At 45.6% G+C, this 21,103-nt stretch overlaps 1 protein-coding gene across 1 annotated transcript in view; it reads left to right on the top strand.

Annotated features, from left to right (window-relative positions):
* The window catches only part of REXO1 (RNA exonuclease 1 homolog), a 116,778-nt gene extending 97,395 nt beyond the window's left edge, over positions 1–19,383 (top strand). The window contains exons 12-16 of the mRNA XM_029052610.1: positions 617–727; positions 1,281–1,396; positions 2,060–2,198; positions 16,280–16,400; positions 16,696–19,383. Coding sequence (XP_028908443.1) covers positions 617–727; positions 1,281–1,396; positions 2,060–2,198; positions 16,280–16,400; positions 16,696–16,784 — 576 coding nt within the window. The 3' untranslated portion in view covers positions 16,785–19,383. The remainder of the gene's footprint in view (positions 1–616; positions 728–1,280; positions 1,397–2,059; positions 2,199–16,279; positions 16,401–16,695) is intronic.
* The last annotated feature ends 1,720 nt before the right edge of the window (positions 19,384–21,103 follow it).

Here is a 21,103-nt window from a genome sequence, read left to right as displayed (position 1 = left end):
ATTATCTTCCTTTATATTTGTGTAGTTTTTTGGGGGAGAGGGAAGAATGTTTTTTGTTTGTTTAAAAAGCTTTCTTTTTCCAGCTGAATACATATCACTCAGGTGGAACACCTCTATATATAACATTGTTTATGTTTGTGAGAATAGGAGTTAAACAGGGATATCAAATTGTGTTTATTTCTAACAAGGACTCCCATTGTTCGTTCATCCCTAAGAAAGAATTATAGGTAAGCAGCTGAGTGTTTGGTTACAGTGTTACCTACGTTATTTGGAATATATTTGGGTAGGAGGTGTCTGAAGGCCAGGTTTCCTCTGCAGCCTGAAAATCCAGGCCCTAGGACTTCTTCTCCATTTGAAAGGAATTAGTGATTGTTACAATCTCCAGTGAATAAAGCAATTTGCACTGGCCACTTCTGCAGGACACCTGGTTGGCAAAAATGCTTATTAGCAAAAATTGTTCCTCCTTTGAGCTTGCAGGAATGGGATATTTTAGTGACTGCTTCTGAATAGAGATTGGATGGAGCAGGAAACCCCCTAACCTCCCAGAAATTGTTCTCATTCCTGGTGGGTTTTTTCTTCGTAAATGTGCTTTGGCTTCCTTCTCTCCCCTCTGCAGCAACACGTCCAGGATGGTCGGAAAGAGAACCTTGGAGGTTTTGTGAAGACTTTTGAGAAATTACCTTCCACTGCTGGGTATCCAGGAATATATGCTCTGGATTGTGAAATGGTAGGTCTTTAGGAAGGCCATTTGATTTACAGGAGAAAATGCAAAATAGCAGGTTATTTCTAAGCACACTGTCTGCAGTTCTCTCCATTTTCCTTATTTTCCCCAAACTACACAGACCATAGACAATTTTGGTTTCCTTTTTACATTAAGAACTCCTCACCCCTGCCTACGCGGAGAAGCTCATCTGTTCACCTGCATATAAATTCTCAAAACTGCAAACTGCAAAACGTGGTTTATTAACTAACAAAAAAAAACCAATTACACAGGGTCAGATTTATTTTTGTGAAGTTTTGTGTTGAAATTCTAATTTTAAGCACCTGTTTCAGTGGCACTTCTGAAGATAGAAAAGGGGTTCCAATGGGGGAAAGAAACCGAGAGTCAAAGACTTGATTTGAAACTTTTTGTAATGCAGCTTTTTTCTTCTTGGAAGAGTTAATGTGGTGAGAATCCAAATCTGAAGTTGTGTGCATCTAACAGTGGTATCAAGACGAATAAATGCAGTCTGTCATGTGGTCAAGTTTAAAACTTTTTTTTTTTTGGGTGCTCTTTTCAGTGTTACACCAAACAAGGGTTAGAGTTGACACGTATAACCGTGATAAACTCAGACCTGAAAGTAGTCTATGACACCTTTGTCAAACCTGACAACAAAGTGGTGGATTACAACACCAGGTAAGAACAATCTTTTCCCCAAAGGACAAGGTCCTTTATTATTAATGGTGTGTAGCCCTCTGAGGCCATGCCAATGGCTTTTGCACTTAGAGAATGTTGTATTGGCTTAATTCACTACTGGAATTTCCATTTGAGGCTCATTCTTTTTCTTGGAGGCTTGGGGCTTTTTCTCCTTTTCTTCTCACCAGTTTCTGGCTTGTTTCATAGCTATCGTAATCTCTCCTTTTGAAGATGTCACAGCTCTGTGCTCGCATTAATTGCACTAGGTATGCCACTCATTCCACCCACATCCATCCTTGAGCTATTAAAGCTGAACAACTTTAATACCATTCAACTAAAAACTCAATCCCAGAGTTTCAACTTTTGATTCATTCACCCTACCTGTTTATTGATACTCTTGGTAAATCATAGTGCTCCTAGGACAACACTTAGAACAAAACTCATTAAGAGACACAAAGTTGAAGTAGCTAAAAAAAAAAAGTTTACCACTTTGGGATCTTTCAAAGTATAGCTGTTACAGTACTCAGATCCGGGATTAATTGCTTGTGGATTGAGGATGGAGTGCTTATGCAAATCAGAAACTTACCTACCTCTAGGTTGCTTATTGTCTGAAGGAGTAGATCCAACTTATTTCAGGATTTTGGTCCTTCTCCCATTCCACAGGTTTTCTGGTGTGACAGAAGAAGATCTGAGGAACACTTGTATAACTCTTCGGGATGTCCAAGCAGTTTTATTAAATATGTTCAGTGCTGACACCATCTTGATTGGACACAGTTTGGAAAGTGACTTATTTGCACTAAAGGTACTCTTATTCTTTGTTCGGTGGTTTAATCCTTTCCTTCAGTATTACATTTGTGGCCTGTCTCCTAACTGGCCTTTCTTGTGACCAAGGCACTGCATTCATTCATTCAGTTATATTTATTGAGCAGTTACTGTGTGCAAAGCACTGTACTAACTGCTTGGGAGAGTACAACACAACAATATAACAGACACATTCCCTGCCCACACCAAGTTTATAGTCAAGATGGGAGACACACAGTAATATACATAAATTATGGATATGCACATAAATTTACCTATGTACTTATATGTACTTATTTACATAAATTCATAAGGAAAAGCAGCGTGGCGTAGTGGATAGACCAGAGGCCTGGGAGTCAGAAGGTCATAGGTTCTAATCACAGTTCCAGCTCATGTCTGCTATGTGGCCTTGGGCAAGTCACTTCACTTCTCTGGGCCTCAGTTACTTCCTCTGTAAAATGGAGATTAAGAATGTGAGATTAAGAGTGTTAGGACGGGGACTATGTCTAGCCTAACATGAATTTAACCCAGCACTTAGAATGGTGCTTGGCACATTGTAAGCACTGAACAAGTACCATAATTATTCTAAGTGCTGTGGGGCTGGGGAAGGGTGGCTGGTGAATAAAGGGAGCAAGTCAGGGTGACACAGAGGAGGTAGGAAAAGAGGAAATGAGGGCTTAGTCAGGGAAGGCTTCTTGGAGGAGTTGTACCTTCAGTAAGGCTTTGGAGGTGAGGAGAGTAATTGTCTGTCGGATATGAAAAGGAAGAGCGTTCTAGGCCAGAGGTAGGATGTGGGCAAGAGGTTGGCAACGAGATAGACCAGATTTAGTAGGTTGGAATTAGAGGAGTGAAGTGTGCGGGCTGGGTTGTAGTAGGAGAGTAGCAAGGTGACGTAGGAGGGGACAAGGTAATTGAGTGCTTTAAAGCCAATGGTAAGGAGTTTCTGTTGGATGTGGAGTTGGATGGGCAACCACTGGAAGTTCTTGAGGAGTGGGGAAACATGGACTGAACGTTTTTGTAGAAATACGATCTGGAAAGCAGAGACAAGAGTGGGAAGAGACAGGAGGAAGGGAGATCAGCAAGGAGGCCGATAAAATAATCAAGCTGCGATAGGATAAGTGCTTGGATTAACATGGTAGCAGTTTGGATGGAGAGGAAAGGATGGATTTTAGTGATAAAGTTAAGGGTGAACTGACAGGCTTTAGTGATGGATTAAATGTGAGTTGAATGAGAGAGAGGAGTTAAGAATAACACCAAGGTTACAGGCTTGTGAGACAGGAAGGATGGTGGTGCTGTCTACAGAGATGGAAAATTCAGGGGGAGTACAGGGTTTAGGTGGGAAGATAAAAGAGTTCTATTTCGGACATGTTAAGTTGGAGGCAATGGTAGGACATCCAAGTAGAGATGTCTTGAAGGTAGGAGGAAATGTGAGACTGCAGAGAGCGAGAGAGATCAGTGCTGGAGATATATAGTTGGGAATCATCTGCATCGAGATGGTAGTTGAAGCCATGTGAGCAAATGAGTGCTCCAGAGAAGAATAGAAGGGGACCCTGAACTGAACCTTGAGGGACACCTACAGTTGGGGGTAGGAGACAGAGGAGGAATCTGCAAAGCAGATTGAGGATGAGTGGTCAGAGAGATAAGAGGATGACCAGAGAGGACAGAATCAGCGAAACAAAGATCAGGTAATGTTTCTAGGAGAAGGGGGTGGTCGATAGTGTTGGAGGCAGCTGAGAGGTGGAGGAGGATTAAGATGGGGTAGAGGCCATTGGGTTTGGTGAGAAGGAGATCATTTGTGACCTTTGAGAGGGCAGTTCCTGTGGAGTGAACAGGACAGAAACCAGATTGGAGGGGATCAAGGAGAGAATTGGAGGAGAGGAACTTGAGACAGTAGGTATAGGCAACTTAAGGAGTTTGGAGAGGGATTCATTCATTCAGTAGTATTTATTGAGTGCCTACTATGTGCCGAGCACTGTACTAAGCACTTGGAATATACAATTCAGCAACAGATAGAGACAGTCCCTGCCCAGTGACAGGCTTACAGTCTAGTCGGGGGAAACAGACGGACAAAACCAAGACAACCTAATCATGATAAATAGGATGGAGATGTACACCTCATTAACAAAATAAATAGGGTAATAAAAATATATACAAATGAGCACAGTGCTGAGGGGAGGGGAAGGGAGAGGGGGAGGAGCAGAGGGAAAGGGCTTAGATGAGGGGAGGAAAAGGGGGAAAGGGGAGGGAGCAGAGGGAAAAGGGGAAGCTCAGTCTGGGAAGGCCTCTTGGAGGAGGTGAGCTCTCAGTAGGGCTTTGAAGAGGGGAAGAGAGTTTGGGGGATGTGAGGAGGGAGGGCATTCCAGGACAGCGGTAGGACGTAGGCCAGGGGTCGACTTTAGGCGTGAATGGGGGACATTGAGGAAGTGAGTGGCAGAGGAGTGGAGTGTGTGGGGTGGGCAGTAGAAAGAGAGAAGGGAGGTGAGGTAGGAGGGGGCAAGGTGATGGAGAGCCTTGAAGCCCAGAGTGAGAAGTTTTTGTTTTGTGCAGAGGTTGATAGGCAACCACTGGAGGTTTTTAAGGAGGGGAGTGACATGCTCAGAGTGTTTCTGCAGGAAGATGATCCAGGCAGCGGAATGAAGAATAGACTGGAGTGGGGAGAGACAGGAGGAAGGGAGGTCAGAGAGAAGGCTGACACAATAATCTAGTCAGGATATTATGAGAGCTTGTACCAGCACAATAGCAGTTTGGATGGAGAGAAAGGGCGGATCTTGGCGATATTGTGAGGGTGAGACCGGCAGGCATTGATGACGGATTGGATGTGTGAGGTGAATGAGAGAGCGGAGTCAAGGATGACACCAAGGTTGTGGGCTTGAGAGATGGGAAGGATGGTTGTACCATCCACAGTGACAGGGAAGTCAGGAAGAGGACAGGGTTTGGGAGGGAAGATAAGGAGGGAGATAGGGTGATAGCTGGAGGGAGCTGTGGGATCCAAAAGGAGGGGTTTTTTTTAGGATGGGGTGACATGAGCATGTTTGAAAGCAGTGGTGAAGAAGTCATCGGAGAGTGAACAGTTGAAGATGGTTAGGGAGGGAAGAAGAAAGGGGTCAGTCAGTCAATCAGTCATATTTATTGAGCACTCACTGTGTGCAGAGCACTCTACTAAATTCTTGGGAGAGTACAGTAAACACATTCCCTGCCCACAGTGAGCTTACAGGCTGGGGGGAAAAGAGACGTTAATATAAATAAATTACAGATATATACATAAGTCTGCGGAGCTGGGAGGGAGGATGAATAAAGCAATCAAGTCAGGGTGATGCAGAAGGGAGTGGGAGGACAGCAAAGGAGGATTTAGTCAGGGAAGACCTCTTGGAGGAGATGTGCCTTCAATAAGGCTTTGGAGATGGGAAGAGTAATTGTCATATTCCAGGGCAGAGGCAGAATGTGGGTGATAGGTCGGCAGCGAGCTATCCAAGATGGAGGTACAGTGAGAAGATTAGCATTAGAGGAGTGAAGTGTGTGGTCTGGGTTGCAGTAGGAGAGTAGCAAAGTGAGGAAAGAGGGGACAAAGTAATTGAGCCAATGGTCAGTCAAGTGTTTTGATAAGGTGCAAGGGGATGGGGTCAGATGTGCAGGTAGAGGGGGTGGATTTTGAGAGATGGCAGAAGATATCCTCTTGAGATTATGCTGGGAAGGATGGGAGAGTTGAAGAAGGAGGGAGGGACTGGAAAGGCAGAGGGGATTTTAGGGAGATGATGCCTTTAATTTCAGTTTTCTCAATAAAGTAGGTAGCCAGGTCATTAGGGGTGAGGGATGGGAAGGCAGGCGGTAGGGGGCTTGAGGAGGGAGTTGAACATCTGGAACAACTGGTGAGAACAATGGGCACGAGGGTCAGTAAGGATGGAGAAATAATTGTGGGCGGAGTTAAAGCACACAAGGATGAACTGGAGATGGACACGGCCTGATATCTGGTTTTCCATGAGCAGCTCTCTGCAACTCGTGCACAGGAGAGAAGGAAGCAGATTGTGGAGTTTATCCAGGACTGTGGGTTAGTGGTACAAGAGTGAAAGGATAGGGGAGCGTGTGCATTGAGTTCATTAGAGACGGTGGTGATGAGGGCATCAATTTGGTAAACAAGGGAAGGTACTTTGGGTATGGAGGCTAAATGGGGCATGATGACTTGAGAAAATTGGATAGCATCAAAAGATTGGAGGTCTTGAGGAACAGGACAGATTTGTGGAGAAGAGGTGTGTGGGAGAGAAGGCAGGGGAGGAAGGTACAGTCGGGTAGAGGGATTCCAGAGTTGGTGAGGGTAGAGATTGTACAGTGACTGGAGGTGGTGAGATCAAGCGTGTATCCAAGTTGGTGAGTGGGAGAGCTGAGGTGGAGCAGGAGATCAGTGGAGTTGAGGATTGATAGAAAGCAGGTAGTAAAAGGGTTGTCAGGAGCATCTATGTGGATATTGAAGTCCCCAAGGATCAATGTAGGCATTGAGAGTGAGAGAAGGAATATGAGAAAGGGATCAGAATGGTTCACAGAGTTGGAGGTGGGGCCTGGGAGTTGGTAGGTGATCGTGACTAGTATCTGGAGTGGATGGCAGGAAGGGAAAGAGAGGGATAGGGGCAGTTGAATGTTGCAAATGCAGCACTTATGTACACACCTGTAGTTTATATTAGTGTCAGTCCCCCTGCCCCCTGACTGTAAGCTCCCTGGGTGCAGGGAATGTGAACATGTCTGTTTTATGGTTGTATGGTACTCTCTTAAGCACTTTGTAATAGTGCTTTGCACACAGTAAGCGCTCAGTAAAGACAATTGAATGAATGAGTAAAAAACGGCATTGGAGACAGAAGGAACCCAACTCCTCCTCCTTTCCCAGTGAGTCTTGCTGAGTGGGTGAAGATCTCCAGACCCCCTCTGGAGAGATGAGCGGGGGAGACCGTGTAGCATGAGGAGAACCAGGCTTCAGCAATGGTGAGGAGGAGGAGGAATGATTGGGTCAGGAACAGGTCAAGGACGAAAGGAAGCTTTCCAATGATGGAGCAGGGGTCTACAGGCTGCACTTGGCTGAGGGTGGGTTCATTCATTCAGTATTATTTATTGACCGCTTACTATGTACAGAGCACTGAACTAAGTACTTGGAATGTACAATTCAGCAACAGATAGAGACAATCCCTGCCCAGTGACGGGCTCACAGTCTAAACCGGGGAGACACAGCAAAGCAAAACAGAACAAAACAAAAACAAGACAACATCATCAAGATAAATAGAATCAAGGGGGTGTACACCTCATTAACAAAATAAATAAGGTAATATATACAAATGAGCATAGTGCTGAGAGGAGGGGAAGGGGGAGAAGCAGGGGGGAGGGGAGGGGGAGCATAGGGAAAGGGGGGCTCAGTCTGGAAAGGCCTCTTGGAGGAGGTGAGTTGTAGGGCTTTGAAAAGGGGAAGAGAGTTAGTTTGGGGGATGTGAGGAGAGAGGGCATTCCAGGACCGCGGTAGGATGTGGGCCATGGGTCGATGGTGGGATAGGCATGAATGGGAGACAGTGAGGAGGTGAGCGGCAGAGGAGCGGAGTGTACGGGGTGGGCAGTAGAAAGAGAGAAGGGAGGTGAGGTCGGAGGGGGCAAGGTGATGGAGAGCTTTGAAGCCAAGAGTGAGTTTTTGTTTCGTGCGGAGGTTGATAGGCAACCACTGGAGGTTTTTTAAGGAGGAGAGTGACATGCCCAGAGCATTTCTGTAGGAAGATGATCTGGGCAGCGGAATGAAGAATAGACTGGAGTGGGGAGAGACAGGGGGAAGGGAGATGAGAGAGAAGGCTGACACAATAATCCAGTCGGGATATTGTGAGAACTTGTACCGGCATGATAGCCATTTGGATGGAGAGGAAATGGCGGATCTTGGCGATATTGTGAAGGTGAGACTGGCAGGCATTGGTGACAGATTGGATGTGTGGGGTGAAAGAGAGAGCTGAGTCATGGATGACACTAAGTTTGCAGGCCTGTGAGACGGGAAGGATGGTTGTGCTGTCCACAGTGACAGAGAGAGGACAGGGTTTGGGAGGGATGATAAGGAGTTCAGTTTTGGACATGTTGAGTTTTAGGTGGAGGGCAGACATCCAGGTGGAGACATCCTGGAGGCAGGAGAAGGTATGAGCCTGAAGGGAGAGGGAGATAATAGGGGAGGAGATGTAGATTTGTGCGTCATCTGCATAGAGATGATAGTTGAAGCTATGGGAGCGAATGAGTTCACCAAGGGAGTGAGTATAGATGGAGAACAGAAGAGGGCCAGGAACTAACCCTTGAGGAACCCCTACAGTTAGTGGATGGGAGGGGGAGGGGGAGCCTATGAAGGAGACAGAGTATGAATGGCCAGAAAGATAGGAGAACCAGGAGAGGATAGAGTCCCTGAAGCCAGGGTGAGATAAAGTGTGGAGGAAAAGGGGATGGTCAAGAATGTCAAAGGCAGCTGAGAGGTCGAGAAGGTTTAGGATAGAGTAGGAGCCTTTGGATTTGGCAAGAAGGAGGGCAACTCACTTTGAGACAACTCACTTTGAGACAACCTGTGATGACATTAAGGACATCTATAAAAGGATGATGAGGTCAGAGTTTGACTTTGAAGAAATGAAATGCAAGAATGACATCTACGAGGAGCAGCAGTAAGAAGCTAATGTGGTGGAGTGGAGGGGTCGGAAGCCAGGTTGGAGGGGGTCGAAGAGAAAGTTGGAGTTGAGGAATTCAAGGCAGCGAGTGTAGTAGATGACTCGTTCTAGGAGTTTGGAAAGGAAGGATAGGGAAGTGGGGTCGAGAGAGGGTTTTTTTAGATGGGGGAGACATGGGCATGTTTGAAGGCAGAGGGGAAGAAGCCATTGGAGAGCGAGTGCTTAAAGATGGAAGTTAAGGAGGGAAGGGGCGATAGTTTTTATAAGGCGAGAGGGAATGGGGTCTGAAGCACAGGTGGAAAGGGTGGCACTTGTGAAGAGGGAGATCTCCTCTGAGGATACTGCAGGGAAGGATGGGAAAGTAGGGGAGAGGGTTGGAAGCGGGGGGGATGGAGAAGGGGGAGGGGTGACTTTGAGGAGTTTAGACCTGATAGTGTTAATTTTCGTAATGAAGTAGATGGCCAGATCGTTGGGGTGAGGGATGGGGGAGGGGGAGGAACAGCGGACCTGAGGAGGGAGTTAAAAGTCCAGGACAATTGGCGGGGGTGACGGGCATGGGCATCAATGAGGGAAGAAAAGTAGTTTTGCCTGGCAGAGGTGAAGGCAGAGTTAAGTCAGGAAAGGATAAATTTGAAGTGAATGAGGTTGGCTTGGTGCTTAGACCTTCACCAGTAGCGCTCAGCAGCTCGAGCATAAGAGCGAAGGAGGCAGAGAGGCAGAAATCCAGGGCTGCGGGTTAATGGAGCGAGAGCGGCGGAGGGAAAGGGGAGCAAGCTAGTTGAGATGAGTAGAGAGGGTGGAGTTGAGAGCGGTAACCTGATCATCAAGAGTGGGAAGAGAGGATAGGGAGGCAAGGTGGGGTGAGATGCTTTGGGAGAGATGGATGGAGTCAAGAGAGCGGAGGTCTCTGTGAGGGAGTAATACAGGTTTGCAGGGGGAGGGAGTGTGAGAGAGGAGGCAGGTAAGAAGGTTATAGTCAGAGAGGGATTTCAGAATTGGTGAGGGTGGAGATAGTGCAGCAGTGAGAGATGATTTGGTCACACCCCTGATCTCGTTTCTGAGTGGGCGAGGTGTGATGGAGCAGGAGGTTGGCAGAGTCAAGGAGTGATAGCAGGCGGGCGGTAGAGGGGTCATTGTGTATATCCATGTGGATGTTGAAGTCTCTGACGATCAGAGTGGGCAGAGAAGGAGAGAAGGAAGGTGAGAAAGGGGTCAAGGTGGTTAAAGAAGTTGGAGGTGGGACCAGGGGGACGGTAGATGACAGCTACAAGAATCTGGAGGGGGTGGTAGAGGCAAATAATATGGACTTCAAAGGAGGAGAAAGGGGGGGAGGGATAGTGCGGAAGCAGCATTGGGGTGTGAGAAGGAAGGACCCTCCTTTCCCGGTGAGTCTGGGGAAGTGGGAGAAGGAGAGGTCTCCGCTGGAGAGAGCAGCAGAAGAGACCGTGTCTTCAGGGGTGAGCCAGGTTTCCATAAGGGTGAGGAGGAGGAGAGAGCAGGAAAGGAAAAGGTCAAGGATGAAAGGTGGTTTACCTATAATGGAGCGGGGATTCCAAAGGCCAAGCTTGGCAGCAGCTGTGGGGGAGGAGGGGGGAGTGAGCAGGGGGAGGGGAGGGTTTGGATGGGAATGAGATGGTGGGGACTTGGGTGGAGAGAGGGGAATGAGGGGTGGCGATGGGACAGGAGGACTGGGATGGGGCGTGGGCAGGGAAGAGAAGGGGGTGGGAGGAGGGGGATTGGTGAGGAAGAGCATCTGGGGGGAGGAGTGGTGCTGGTAAAGTGGGATTCTAAGGTGGGGCAAGGGAGGAGGGGACAGTGCAAGGGATGGGGAGGGACTGGGTGGAGACGGTATGCTGGGAAGGGGGAGCTGGGATGGGTTGATTGGAGGGTGGGGTTTGAGGGATCATCGTGAGTTTTAGGGAAATTTAAGGGTTCTGGGTGAGGTTGTCAACAGCAGTGACTGCTTAACCTGGTGGTTTCCTTAGTAAATTGGTGAGGTTATCAACAGCAGTGACTGCTTAACCTGGTGGTTTCCTTAGTAAATTGTTGAATTGTATGCAGGTCCTTAAGAGTGAAGAGATGAGAGTTTAGGAGTAAACCCAGAGGCAGGGTTGATGTGAAGGATGGCAGTTTTCTCTTGTGCCTCCATATGTCTCATTCCTTATAAAACCTCTGTCGATATGTAAAAATCTGGGTCTTTGTCAGTTGGATGTTTGCCTGAAGGAGGCACCTTCCCTGTAAAGTTCCCTATAAAATACTTCCTTGCATACCTCACTTTGAGCCCAGAAAAGGGGAATGTGGTAGCCAGGACCCATCTTTTCAGGTCATCTTAGAGTGGACCTTGTTTTGGAACTATATTCAGAGCACATGTACGGAGCCAAAGCAGGGAGCAGGAAGATGATGGTTTCGCTATCTTCTAAAGGGGATGGAAATTTTGAGAATATGGTACGGGGACGACATTCCTGACTCTTGACTCTCCCAACGACCCACTGGCTGTTTATATTAAATTTCAGTTGTTTGAAAATTTTTTCAGGTTTGGCTATTTGTAGCTTGTAGGTTAAATAGGAAGAAAGTAAGTTTAATAAGACCATTATGCATATAATTAATAATGTTAGTATTTGTTAAGCGCTTACTATGTGCAGAGCACTGTTCTAAGCGCTGGGGTAGACACAGGGGAATCAGGTTGTCCCACGTGGGGCTCACAGTCTTAATCCCCATTTTACAGATGAGGGAACTGAGGCACAGAGATGTGAAGTGACTTGCCCACAGTCACACAGCTGACAAGTGACAGAGCTGGGATTCGAACTCATGACCTCTGACTCCAAAGCCCGTGCTCTTTCCACTGAGCCATGCTGCTTCTCTATATAATTGTCCTTGTTCAAAGAAGACACCACTAACAGTGAGGTTCACCCCTGAGTGAGTATGGGGCCAAAAAGGCCCATGCAGAGCCCATAGTCTTGGCTACATATTTTAGCCAGTGCTTAGTACAGTGCCTGGCAAATAAGTGCTTAACATATACCATCATTATTATATTTTGCACACAAAAAGGAAAAAGGCAGTCTCTTGTGTTTGCAATAACCTGGTGTAGTTTTCTGTTTTGCCTCCTTGCCTCGTGTTTCTTATGAAGGTTCTGCTCAAATTGAGCCACTTCTCTTTTGATAGTGTGCCGTGCTGGTTGATCCTCAGCAGTTTATTCCCAGTTTTCAGCTGGGTTGCAGCATTTTCCCAAGACTTTGTTTTACCAGATCCTTAAAATGTTTCTTCTGGCTTCCTTGCATTTGGTGTCCCACCTTCAGCTCTCCCTAACAGCAGCTTGTTTGGTTATCATGCTGTTGCTCATTCTCCTCACATGTCCCATCCAGGGTAGCTGGGTTATGGTGAACCTGGCCTCTATGCTTAGGAGACTGGCTATGTTCTACAACTTCGTTGTTTGTGATCTGATCTTGTCATTTGATTTTGAGTTTGGCCCATAAATGACACTGATGGAACTGCTTGAGTAGGTGATGCATGCTTGCATGTATGTGTTTTGGGGTCCAGAACTCCCAGCTGTTGGAAAGCACAAGGAGGTTGGAGAAGCAGTGTGGTCTAATGGAAAGAGCTTGGGCCTGAGAGTCAGAGGACCTGGGTTCTAATCCTGACTCTGCCACTTGTCTGCTCTGTGACCTTGAGCAACTCACTTAACTTCTCTGTACCTCAGTTACCTGATATGTAAAATGGGGATTAATGTGAGCCCTATGTGGGACAGGGACTTGGTCCAACCTGATTATCTTGAATCTACCCCAGGGCTTAGTGCAGTGCCTGGCATATAGTAAGTGCTTAACAAATACCATAAATCATTAAAAAAAAAAGCGAACTAGCAGTTTAGAGGAGGCGCTCCAACTGTTTAGGTGATGTGAAAGTGACTAAATGGCAGGAGGTGGGGATAAAGGGTGGGAGAGATTAGTCAGGAAAGGCCTTCTGGAGGAAACGTTTTCAGAAGTGCCAGGCAAATGCTTAAAAAGTACTATTTAAAAAACAACAACCAATAAAACAAAAAAACTTCACAGCTTTGTAGACCCTTAGTTTGGCCTGGCACCTGATACTATGCTGTTGCTACACTCTGTTCAACAATCTCCCAAAGGATGTGCTGTAAATTGACGTCTATCAAACGGGTCCCTCCACTTCATTTTGTGCATAAAGACTTCCCTTTTTTTCTCCTGCCTTTCAGAGACCCCAAGTAGACGTAGTAAGGAGGTCCTGTGACCTTGGCAATTCTTTCTAGGCAGTCTTGCTTTTTGGGGGGGGTTATACTAGGGGGCCTGATGATGGAAATGTTTGAAGACAGTTACCCAGATCACCTCCCTTACTTCACTCCACCTGCACACATATCTGTTAGTGCCAAAAGAATAACTGAGCCATTACAGAAGCAGTGTGGCCTAGTGGAAAGAGACTGGGCCCGGGAGTCAGAGGACCTGGATTCTAATGGTTCCTCTGCTGCTTACTCGCTGTGTGACCTTGGGCAAGTCTCTTGACTTCTCTGTGCTTCATTTCATTATGGGCAGGGAAAGTGTCTGCTACTTTGGTTGTTTTGTACTCTCCCAAACGCTTAGTACAGTGTTCTGCACAGAGTAAGTGCTCAATAAATACCATTGAGTGATTGAGTCTTGATTCATTTCTCTATCTCCTTGTCTGTAATTGCATTGTTAATTAGTGTCCTGCCTAGGTAACAGAATTCTGTCAGCTTTTAACTCTGCTTTTCCATATTAGATTCTTAAGACCACTTGCCATTATCAGGCCACTTCAGTCTTCTTCAGCACTGGCACCAAGTTGCTTGGTGGGGGCCTTATAATGGTTGCCCTTCTGGGCCTTATCTGCAGTGTTTAGGGAAGGACTCCAACCCATAATAGACCTTTCATAATTGAATTAATCCAAACCCTTCCAGTTTGCTGTGTGACTTTGGGCAAGTCACTTAACTTCTCTGTGCCTCAGTTCCCTCATCTGTAAAATGGGGATTAAGGCTGTGAGCCCCACGTGGGACAACCTGATTCCCCTGTATCTACCCCAGCGCTTAGAACAGTGCTCTGCACACAGTAAGCGCTTAACAAATACCAACATTGTTATTATTATTATTATTAACTTCTCTGTGCCTGTTAACTCATCTGTAAAATGGAGACTAAATCTTCCTCCCTACAACTTAGACTGTGAGTCCTGTGTGGGACAGGTACTGTGTCCAACCTGATTATCCTGTATCTACAGAATGCTTAGAACAGTGTGTGACACATAGTAAGCACTTAAATATAAGAAAATTAATACATTTTGTAAAAAGGGTATTTCCACAACAAGTGGTCAGTTGCAAGAACTCTGTTATCACAAAGGGATCTGGCCTTTCATCTTTTCCTTCAGACCAAGCCTGGATGGGATCTGGGGTCCTTCTATTTATCCTAATTTTGTACACTTTATTTGAGGAAAAGCAGATTTGGAGTTCTGTGTCTGTAAACAGGACTAATAATGTTAATAATGTTGGTATTTGTTAAGCGCTTACTGTGTGCCGAGCACTGTTCTAAGCGCTGGGGTAGACACAGGGGAATCAGGTTGTCCCACGTGGGGCTCACAGTCTTAATCCCCATTTTACAGATGAGGGAACTGAGGCACAGAGAAGTTAAGTGACTTGCCCACAGTCACACAGCCGACAAGTGGCAGAGCTGGGATTCGAACTCATGAGCCCTGACTCCAAAGCCCATGCTCTTTCCACTGAGCCACGCTGCTTCTCATTGTATTCATTATATTCATTGTATAGTTCATACAAGTTAAAGGGTTTTTTGGAACAAGTGTAGAGGGTGGGTGTGACATGGTTAAGTGCAGATAAATATGAAATAGAAATTTTCATGTGTTGCACACTGTGTTTGTATTTATGTCCTTAAATTTTAACATGCTCCTTCCTTGTGTGCATGAATGTGGCTGAATAATTCCATCCTAGACTATCTCTTCCACTCAGGTTATGTGTAGTTCATAGTTTCTGTCCCCACTCTTCTGCTGCCATTGACCCATCTCTCCTGCAGGATGCCCCAGCCAGGCTGTGGAAAGCCAGATCAGTCAATTAATGGTATATATTCAGTGCTTACTGTGTGTAGAGCACTGTACTAAATACTTGGGAGAGTACAGTATGACAGAGTTGGTAGACATGTTCCCTGCACTCAAGGAGCTTTCTGTCTAGAGGGGGATCAGATGCCTATTTCTTTTTTTTTTTTCTTTTTTTTTAAATGGTATTTGTTAAGCACTTACTATGTGCCTAGCACTGTTCTGAAAGTCCCCATCTCTCCACCTACATAGAGGTTGAACATCTAAGGGGCTAATCAATCAGTTGTATTTATCAGACACCTACTGTGTGCAGAGCACTGTACTAAGCATTTGGGAGAGTACAATATAACAGAGTTGGTGGATATAACTGAATTGGTGGACACATTTCCTGCTCACAAGGAGCTAATCCCAGCTCCTTCACTTGTCTGCTATGTGGCCTAACCTCTCTGTGCCTCAGTTACCTCATCTGTAAAATGGGGACTAAGACTATGAGCCCCATGTGGGACATGGACTGTGACCAACCTGATTGTATCTACCCAAGCACTTAGTACAGTGCCTGGCATATAGTAAGCACATAACAAATACCATAAATAATTTTTGAAAAAGGTAGCTGACAGTCTAGAGGAGGAGCTCCAACTGCTTAGGTGATGTAAAAGTGACTAAATGGCAATAGGTGGGGAACTAGGGTTAGAGAAAGAGATGAGAGATTAATCGGAGAAGGCCTTCTGGAGGAGACATGATTTCTGAAGTGCTTTAAAAATGGCGAGGTAGCGGTCTGCCAGATGTGAAGGGGGAGTGAGTTCCAGGCAGGACTGGGGGAATGGGTGAGCAGGAGGTTGGTTGTGAGAGAGATGAGGAAGAGAGGCACAGTGATTAGATTGGAATGAGAGGAGCGAAGCATGCAAATTGGGGAACAATAGATCTTCTCGAAGCTCCAGTTAACTCTAGTGGAACTTGGCATGTTGTCCAGTTTGCTTTAGTTTAATCTGCCCCCTTGGAAAGAACTGAGGTGTGGTTTTCTTGGGTTCTCAGTCCTCATTAAAGAGATTATCCCCTCCCGTTGTTGAAGTTTGGTTGATTAGATCTAGATGTCAAAGTTAAGGCGTTCTGAATGTTCAGAGAATTAAACAGTCCACTTTCAGGCATGGTGGCAATTTATCAGGTATCCGTGTCCTGATTTGGGCCTTTGTCCTCTGCCAGACAGAGACTCCTTTGGGGACTGGTAGGGGAGGAAATTTTGGGTGACTTGTTATTCCACTAGGTGTCATGGGCTGCACCTTTTTAAGACCTAGTCTACTTCACTGATTTTTTCAAGGCAAATGAAGGAATGGGGAAACAGACCATGACTCTGTTTTTCTCCCTTCACCAGCTTATCCATACCACCGTGGTGGACACTTCAGTTGTCTTTCCACACCGACTGGGTTTTCCCTATAAGCGGGCATTACGGACGCTGATGGCAGACTACCTCAAACGCATCATCCAAGATAATGGTAAGAGGCTGCCAAAGGGAGCAGTTTGGACTGGGTTAAAAAAAAAAAAAAAAGGTGAATTGATGAGTTTTGATTTTGCCTCAAGCTGCTTATTTTGCCATAATCTTGAGCAAGTTTTTAAACATTCTTATGGTTTACTTTCCCCTAGTGGAATAGTGAGGGTCAAAATGCTTGCCCTTTGAATCACTGGGAAACAAGGGCCTTGTTACTGTAAGGGAAGAATTCTTAGGCCAGTTAATTTGCAGCTCATAGAATCTAACTGGATTCCCCCCCCCCCCCATCTCTTTCTCACCAGTGGAAGGACATGACTCCAGTGAAGACGCCAGCGCCTGCATGGAACTGATGATCTGGAAGATCAAAGAAGATGCAAAAGTCAAGCGATGACTTGGGCCTCCCGTTCCTTTCCCTCTCCCCCTTCCCTCATCTTCCTAAAAACAGTGCAATAAATACTGAGATTTAACACTGTTCTGAAACTTGCAAAAAATAAACCTAGCAAAGCAGCATGCATACCCCAGGTTTCCTATGCACTTTCCAGATATTGATGGAATTCAGTTGGCTCAGCGAGAAGATTGTAGCACTCAAAAGCCTCTTGTCCAGTCAGATGTCCAGTCCTGGTACCTGCATTTCTGGCAAAGTGGTTTTGAGTGGCACAATCAGTTTTTTGTTGTCTATGAGGAGCCCAAGAGGCACTTTGAGTAGTTCCCAAAGTATCAATCCTTTTGATGTGACTGATTGGTTGAGGTGTGTTGTTTTGTTTTGTTTTTTAATTTTTTAATAATTTTTTAAATTTAAACTTGAAAAATTGCACAGCACCTGCTTTCTGGAAAGCATCCTCTGCCACCTTGCCTAAGGACTGGGAAATAATTGGAGTACATTTTGGCCCAAGGCAAATTGTAAGAGGTTGACTTCCAGCATCCCAGAGCATAAACAAGAGCTAAGCCTCATGAAATTTTTCCAGAGGAATGGATGACCTTTTGATCCCTAAAATTGCAATGACTTCTTAGCCACAGATGATATGGGACAGGAGTTAGAGAGGTGCTGCCAGACTGCCTGTTCCTTAGCCTGGTATCATGGGGGCCACTGGACCCACAGTTCCAGGAGATTCCTATGGGGTCTTGGAGTCTTTTGAGAACCCTGCTGTCAGAGTGGGGAGAGGTTGCAGCAGCAAAAATTGAAGGAACCGACAGTGTCTTACATGCCTGGGACATCAGGGAAACCGTTGCCTGTTCTTCCACAAAGGGCTTTGCAGCTCTGCCCTTGCTAATGTCAGGGGATTGACAAGGAAGTCTCTGACCCTACACTGGTGGGTTTGTAACTCTTGATCAAGCTTTTCTAATAATCATGCTCTCTCTGCCCTTCAAGTAGTCTTGGTTCTGAGTACAGAGAAGGCTTCTTGTGCATCTGTTTAAAATGGGTGGAATGTGGTATGAAAAACTGAGGGGATTTAATAAATGTTCAGTGGTTTGCTCTGGTACTTTGTAGTGTGGCTGAGAGCTGTGGGACTGAAACCTGTTGTAGTCAGTGCTACCACTGATAAGGCAGTCTTACTCTCTAGAAGCTTGCCACAGCATCACTGACTGCTGGTCCTGCCATTTTTTCACCCACAACTGTGACTGAGCCCAGCTTCCAGAATGGAGGGTGCTGGGCCTATAGCTAAACATCACTCTCCAGCTGGAATTGGATAGTGGCTCTGGTGTGCACGCATTATCTCCCTCCGCTCTCCCCCTTCCCTTTCTCTCTTCTTCCCTCTCTTTGTCCCTCCCTGTCTCTCTCTCTCTCTCTTTCTTTCTTGTCCCTCCTCCCCCCAACCCCCCATTTGGTATCTAGCCAAGTTGAATAGAATTAAAGTAGACAACAAAGCATACACATTTAAAACAAATTTTCAGTGAATTGACTAGAGATATGGTTACAGCCAAGGGACCTTTCACTTCTGCTGCCCGGTTTTCTTCCTGGCAACTCTCCTGAAAGAAACTTTTAAAAAAGGTATAGATTTCAGTTTTCATAGAGATGTTCTTGATTAGAAATCAGTAGGTCAAAAGAATAGGCAGTGAAACGATTTTCAGTGTTCCATGTCACATTGCATCCTTGATCCTCTGGCTTCCGCTCAGTAAGAGCTCAGACTAAAGCAGCAAGAAATAACCACCGACTCCTTTTCCAAGCAGTAGCATTGGAAGGGCAGCTGTCTCTTTGACTTAAGTTCAAGGTATGGAAACTGGTAATTTGTACACCTCAGAAATTGGCTTATGCCAATCAGAAGGTGCGTGGAAAATCCAGATAGTGGCAGCTTGTCAGCCATTGGACCTCTGGTGTGTTCCTTATTCCAACATCACCACTCCCCCCAGGGAATACAGACACCTAATATGTTTAGGAGTAAAGTCTGAGGTTCCTTTTGGAAGGAGAAATGGCTGGGGGTGTTGGGAGGGGGATGGTCAAGAAAGATTTAAAAAAAATTATGTTTCTCCCCCAGTTTCCTAATTTTTCCATTTTCTAAACCGATCTGAAGCACTGGGAACCAGCAGCTGTCTCAGAAGTGGCTGGATCAAAGTGCTGTGCAGGGGCAAAGCAGGTGGGCTAATTAATGTATAGTCTTTTCTCCTTATAATAATGATGGTATTTACATCAATTTAAGAAACCATGACCTCTTACCTTCCTCTTGTCTTCATTATTCAATTGGGATCTTATAGCTCCAGTTAGGTAAGTGGATGCCAAGTGTAGCTGTGAGTTGGCTAAGCCAACATGTAACCATTGATGTTAGTACATCTTTTTCTCACCTGTAAGGCTCTCTGGTTGATACAGGGTAACCAGAGCTGGGGTTTAGGGCCTTAGAGGTAAAGTTCTGAACTCTGAAATGCAATGAAACACTGAAACACTTTTGAAACATAAAAAAAATTATCAAGCAAAGGTGGGATTTTTGATTGTACATAAGTATTCTAATCTGTTACTTTTTTTGTAATTTTTTTAAATAAAAAGGTGTGGAAGTCTATGCCTATGTGTTTTTCTCCATGTGTTCTTGGCCCAGAGGTTTCTCCTTGGCTACAGAATCCCTAGCTAGGATTATATGGTTTTGCTTTGGGGTTGGCAGTGAAACCCCACCCAGAAAAATGGATCTCTCTCCATTCTGATGATCTCTAAGAATGTAATAATGTCAATCAGCCTTGTCAATGTGCTAAATATCTTGTCAGTTTTGATTTTTTTCTTACAGCCCCACTCCTACTGTAACTCCACTTCCCCACCATTGTATCCTAAATTGGTTTCCAGAATGGGCCATATCTGCACTGTTAGACACTTTGGGGCCCGAATCTGCCCACGGCAAAACTATTGTCTCACCCTATTGTTAGTGGGTGAGAGCACTGTTTCTAGAGCTACTATGCCTACTCCAAGAACTCTTGGGTGGATCTCCCTAATTGAAAGAGTATTAGAGGTTTATCCAGCCCCCTTCACTTTCATCGCAGGTCTGTCTCCAGAGACCCGATGGATGGCTAATTTAGAGTTAAAGTAAGCCCAGGCAGGAGCTGCCCATTAGGTTGATTCCCTGGCCAAATAAAGGAAGTTCTCAAGGATGCAAGGATGCATGACCTCAGCTACTGCTATTCAGCCTTTCTGACACTAAGATGCAGGTGGGTTTTTCAACCTGCTGGTAGGCTTGGCCCTTACAGACACAGACCATGTAGATGATTGGGCCTTTAGATATGTATAGACATAGATGCTTGATTATTAAAAAGCTGTGGGTTTGTGGCAGATACTGAATGGCACATTGGTAGAGGAATCAACAGTCAACTTCCCATCAACACGGTAGATTATTTTTCATATCCCCACAGCCTTTTGGATGGTACTGATATAGAAACTTTGATGAGACTGGCTCATGCAAAAGGAAGAGTCTGGTGTAACTTCTGCCCTCTGGGTGAGGGCCCCATTGAGGTCCTGGCTCATTGATCACAAAATCCCCTTGCTGACCCTTACTTGACTGCTCTCTTCTCAGCCCATTAAGGATCAGTTACCTGGTGGTTGCCTGGACAGCGCAAACCTCTCTGGAACTTGTGGAGGCTGAACACCAAGTCAGCAGTAGGAATAGCCAATAATCATTCATGGGATCACCTGTCCCATTTCCTTTCTTATCAAGGTGGTTTCCTGGGCCCAGGCCTACTGAGCTTGAAGGTTCAGAGGAAAAATGGGGAATGAATAAAGAATACACATATTTCAGGCTCCATATCTTGGTTTTTATTTATCTGCAATGTGGGTAGAAGTTGCATGAACCCTCCTGGATCTAAACTATAAATGCAGCAGCAGAAATGAGGTACAGCAAAAGATGGTGGGAAAAACAATTTTGGAAGAGGAATGGTAGGGTGACTGGAGGAAGTGATATGGATTCCAGATCAGGACTGGTGCTGTAAATAGCCTTTGAAAGACCCCATTTAAACTCCTAAAATATTGGGTAATGTTTAGCTGTTAAGTTCACAAATAACCTCTTTCCACCTCCTTTATTGTTTGTTGGAAGCAGGAAGCAAAATCACCCTGTGGGGTACCTGGTTGGCCCATTGAGATGTCAGAGGTGGGAGTGGAGTGGCATGTTGAGGACTGGACAGGGTGATTCTGCTTCCTGCTTCCAACAAAGAGTAACAGAGCAGGTGGCGGCTGGCTTGAAATGTTAACTGTAGTGTATTAATGGTAATATATGCCTTCCAGTTAACCATTTACACATTTAT

This window comes from Ornithorhynchus anatinus, chromosome X2, assembly GCF_004115215.2.
Source record: "Ornithorhynchus anatinus isolate Pmale09 chromosome X2, mOrnAna1.pri.v4, whole genome shotgun sequence".
Lineage (NCBI taxonomy): Eukaryota > Metazoa > Chordata > Mammalia > Monotremata > Ornithorhynchidae > Ornithorhynchus > Ornithorhynchus anatinus.
The sequence above is the reverse complement of the archived record's forward strand: the minus strand, read 5'-3'. Positions and strand labels throughout refer to the sequence as shown.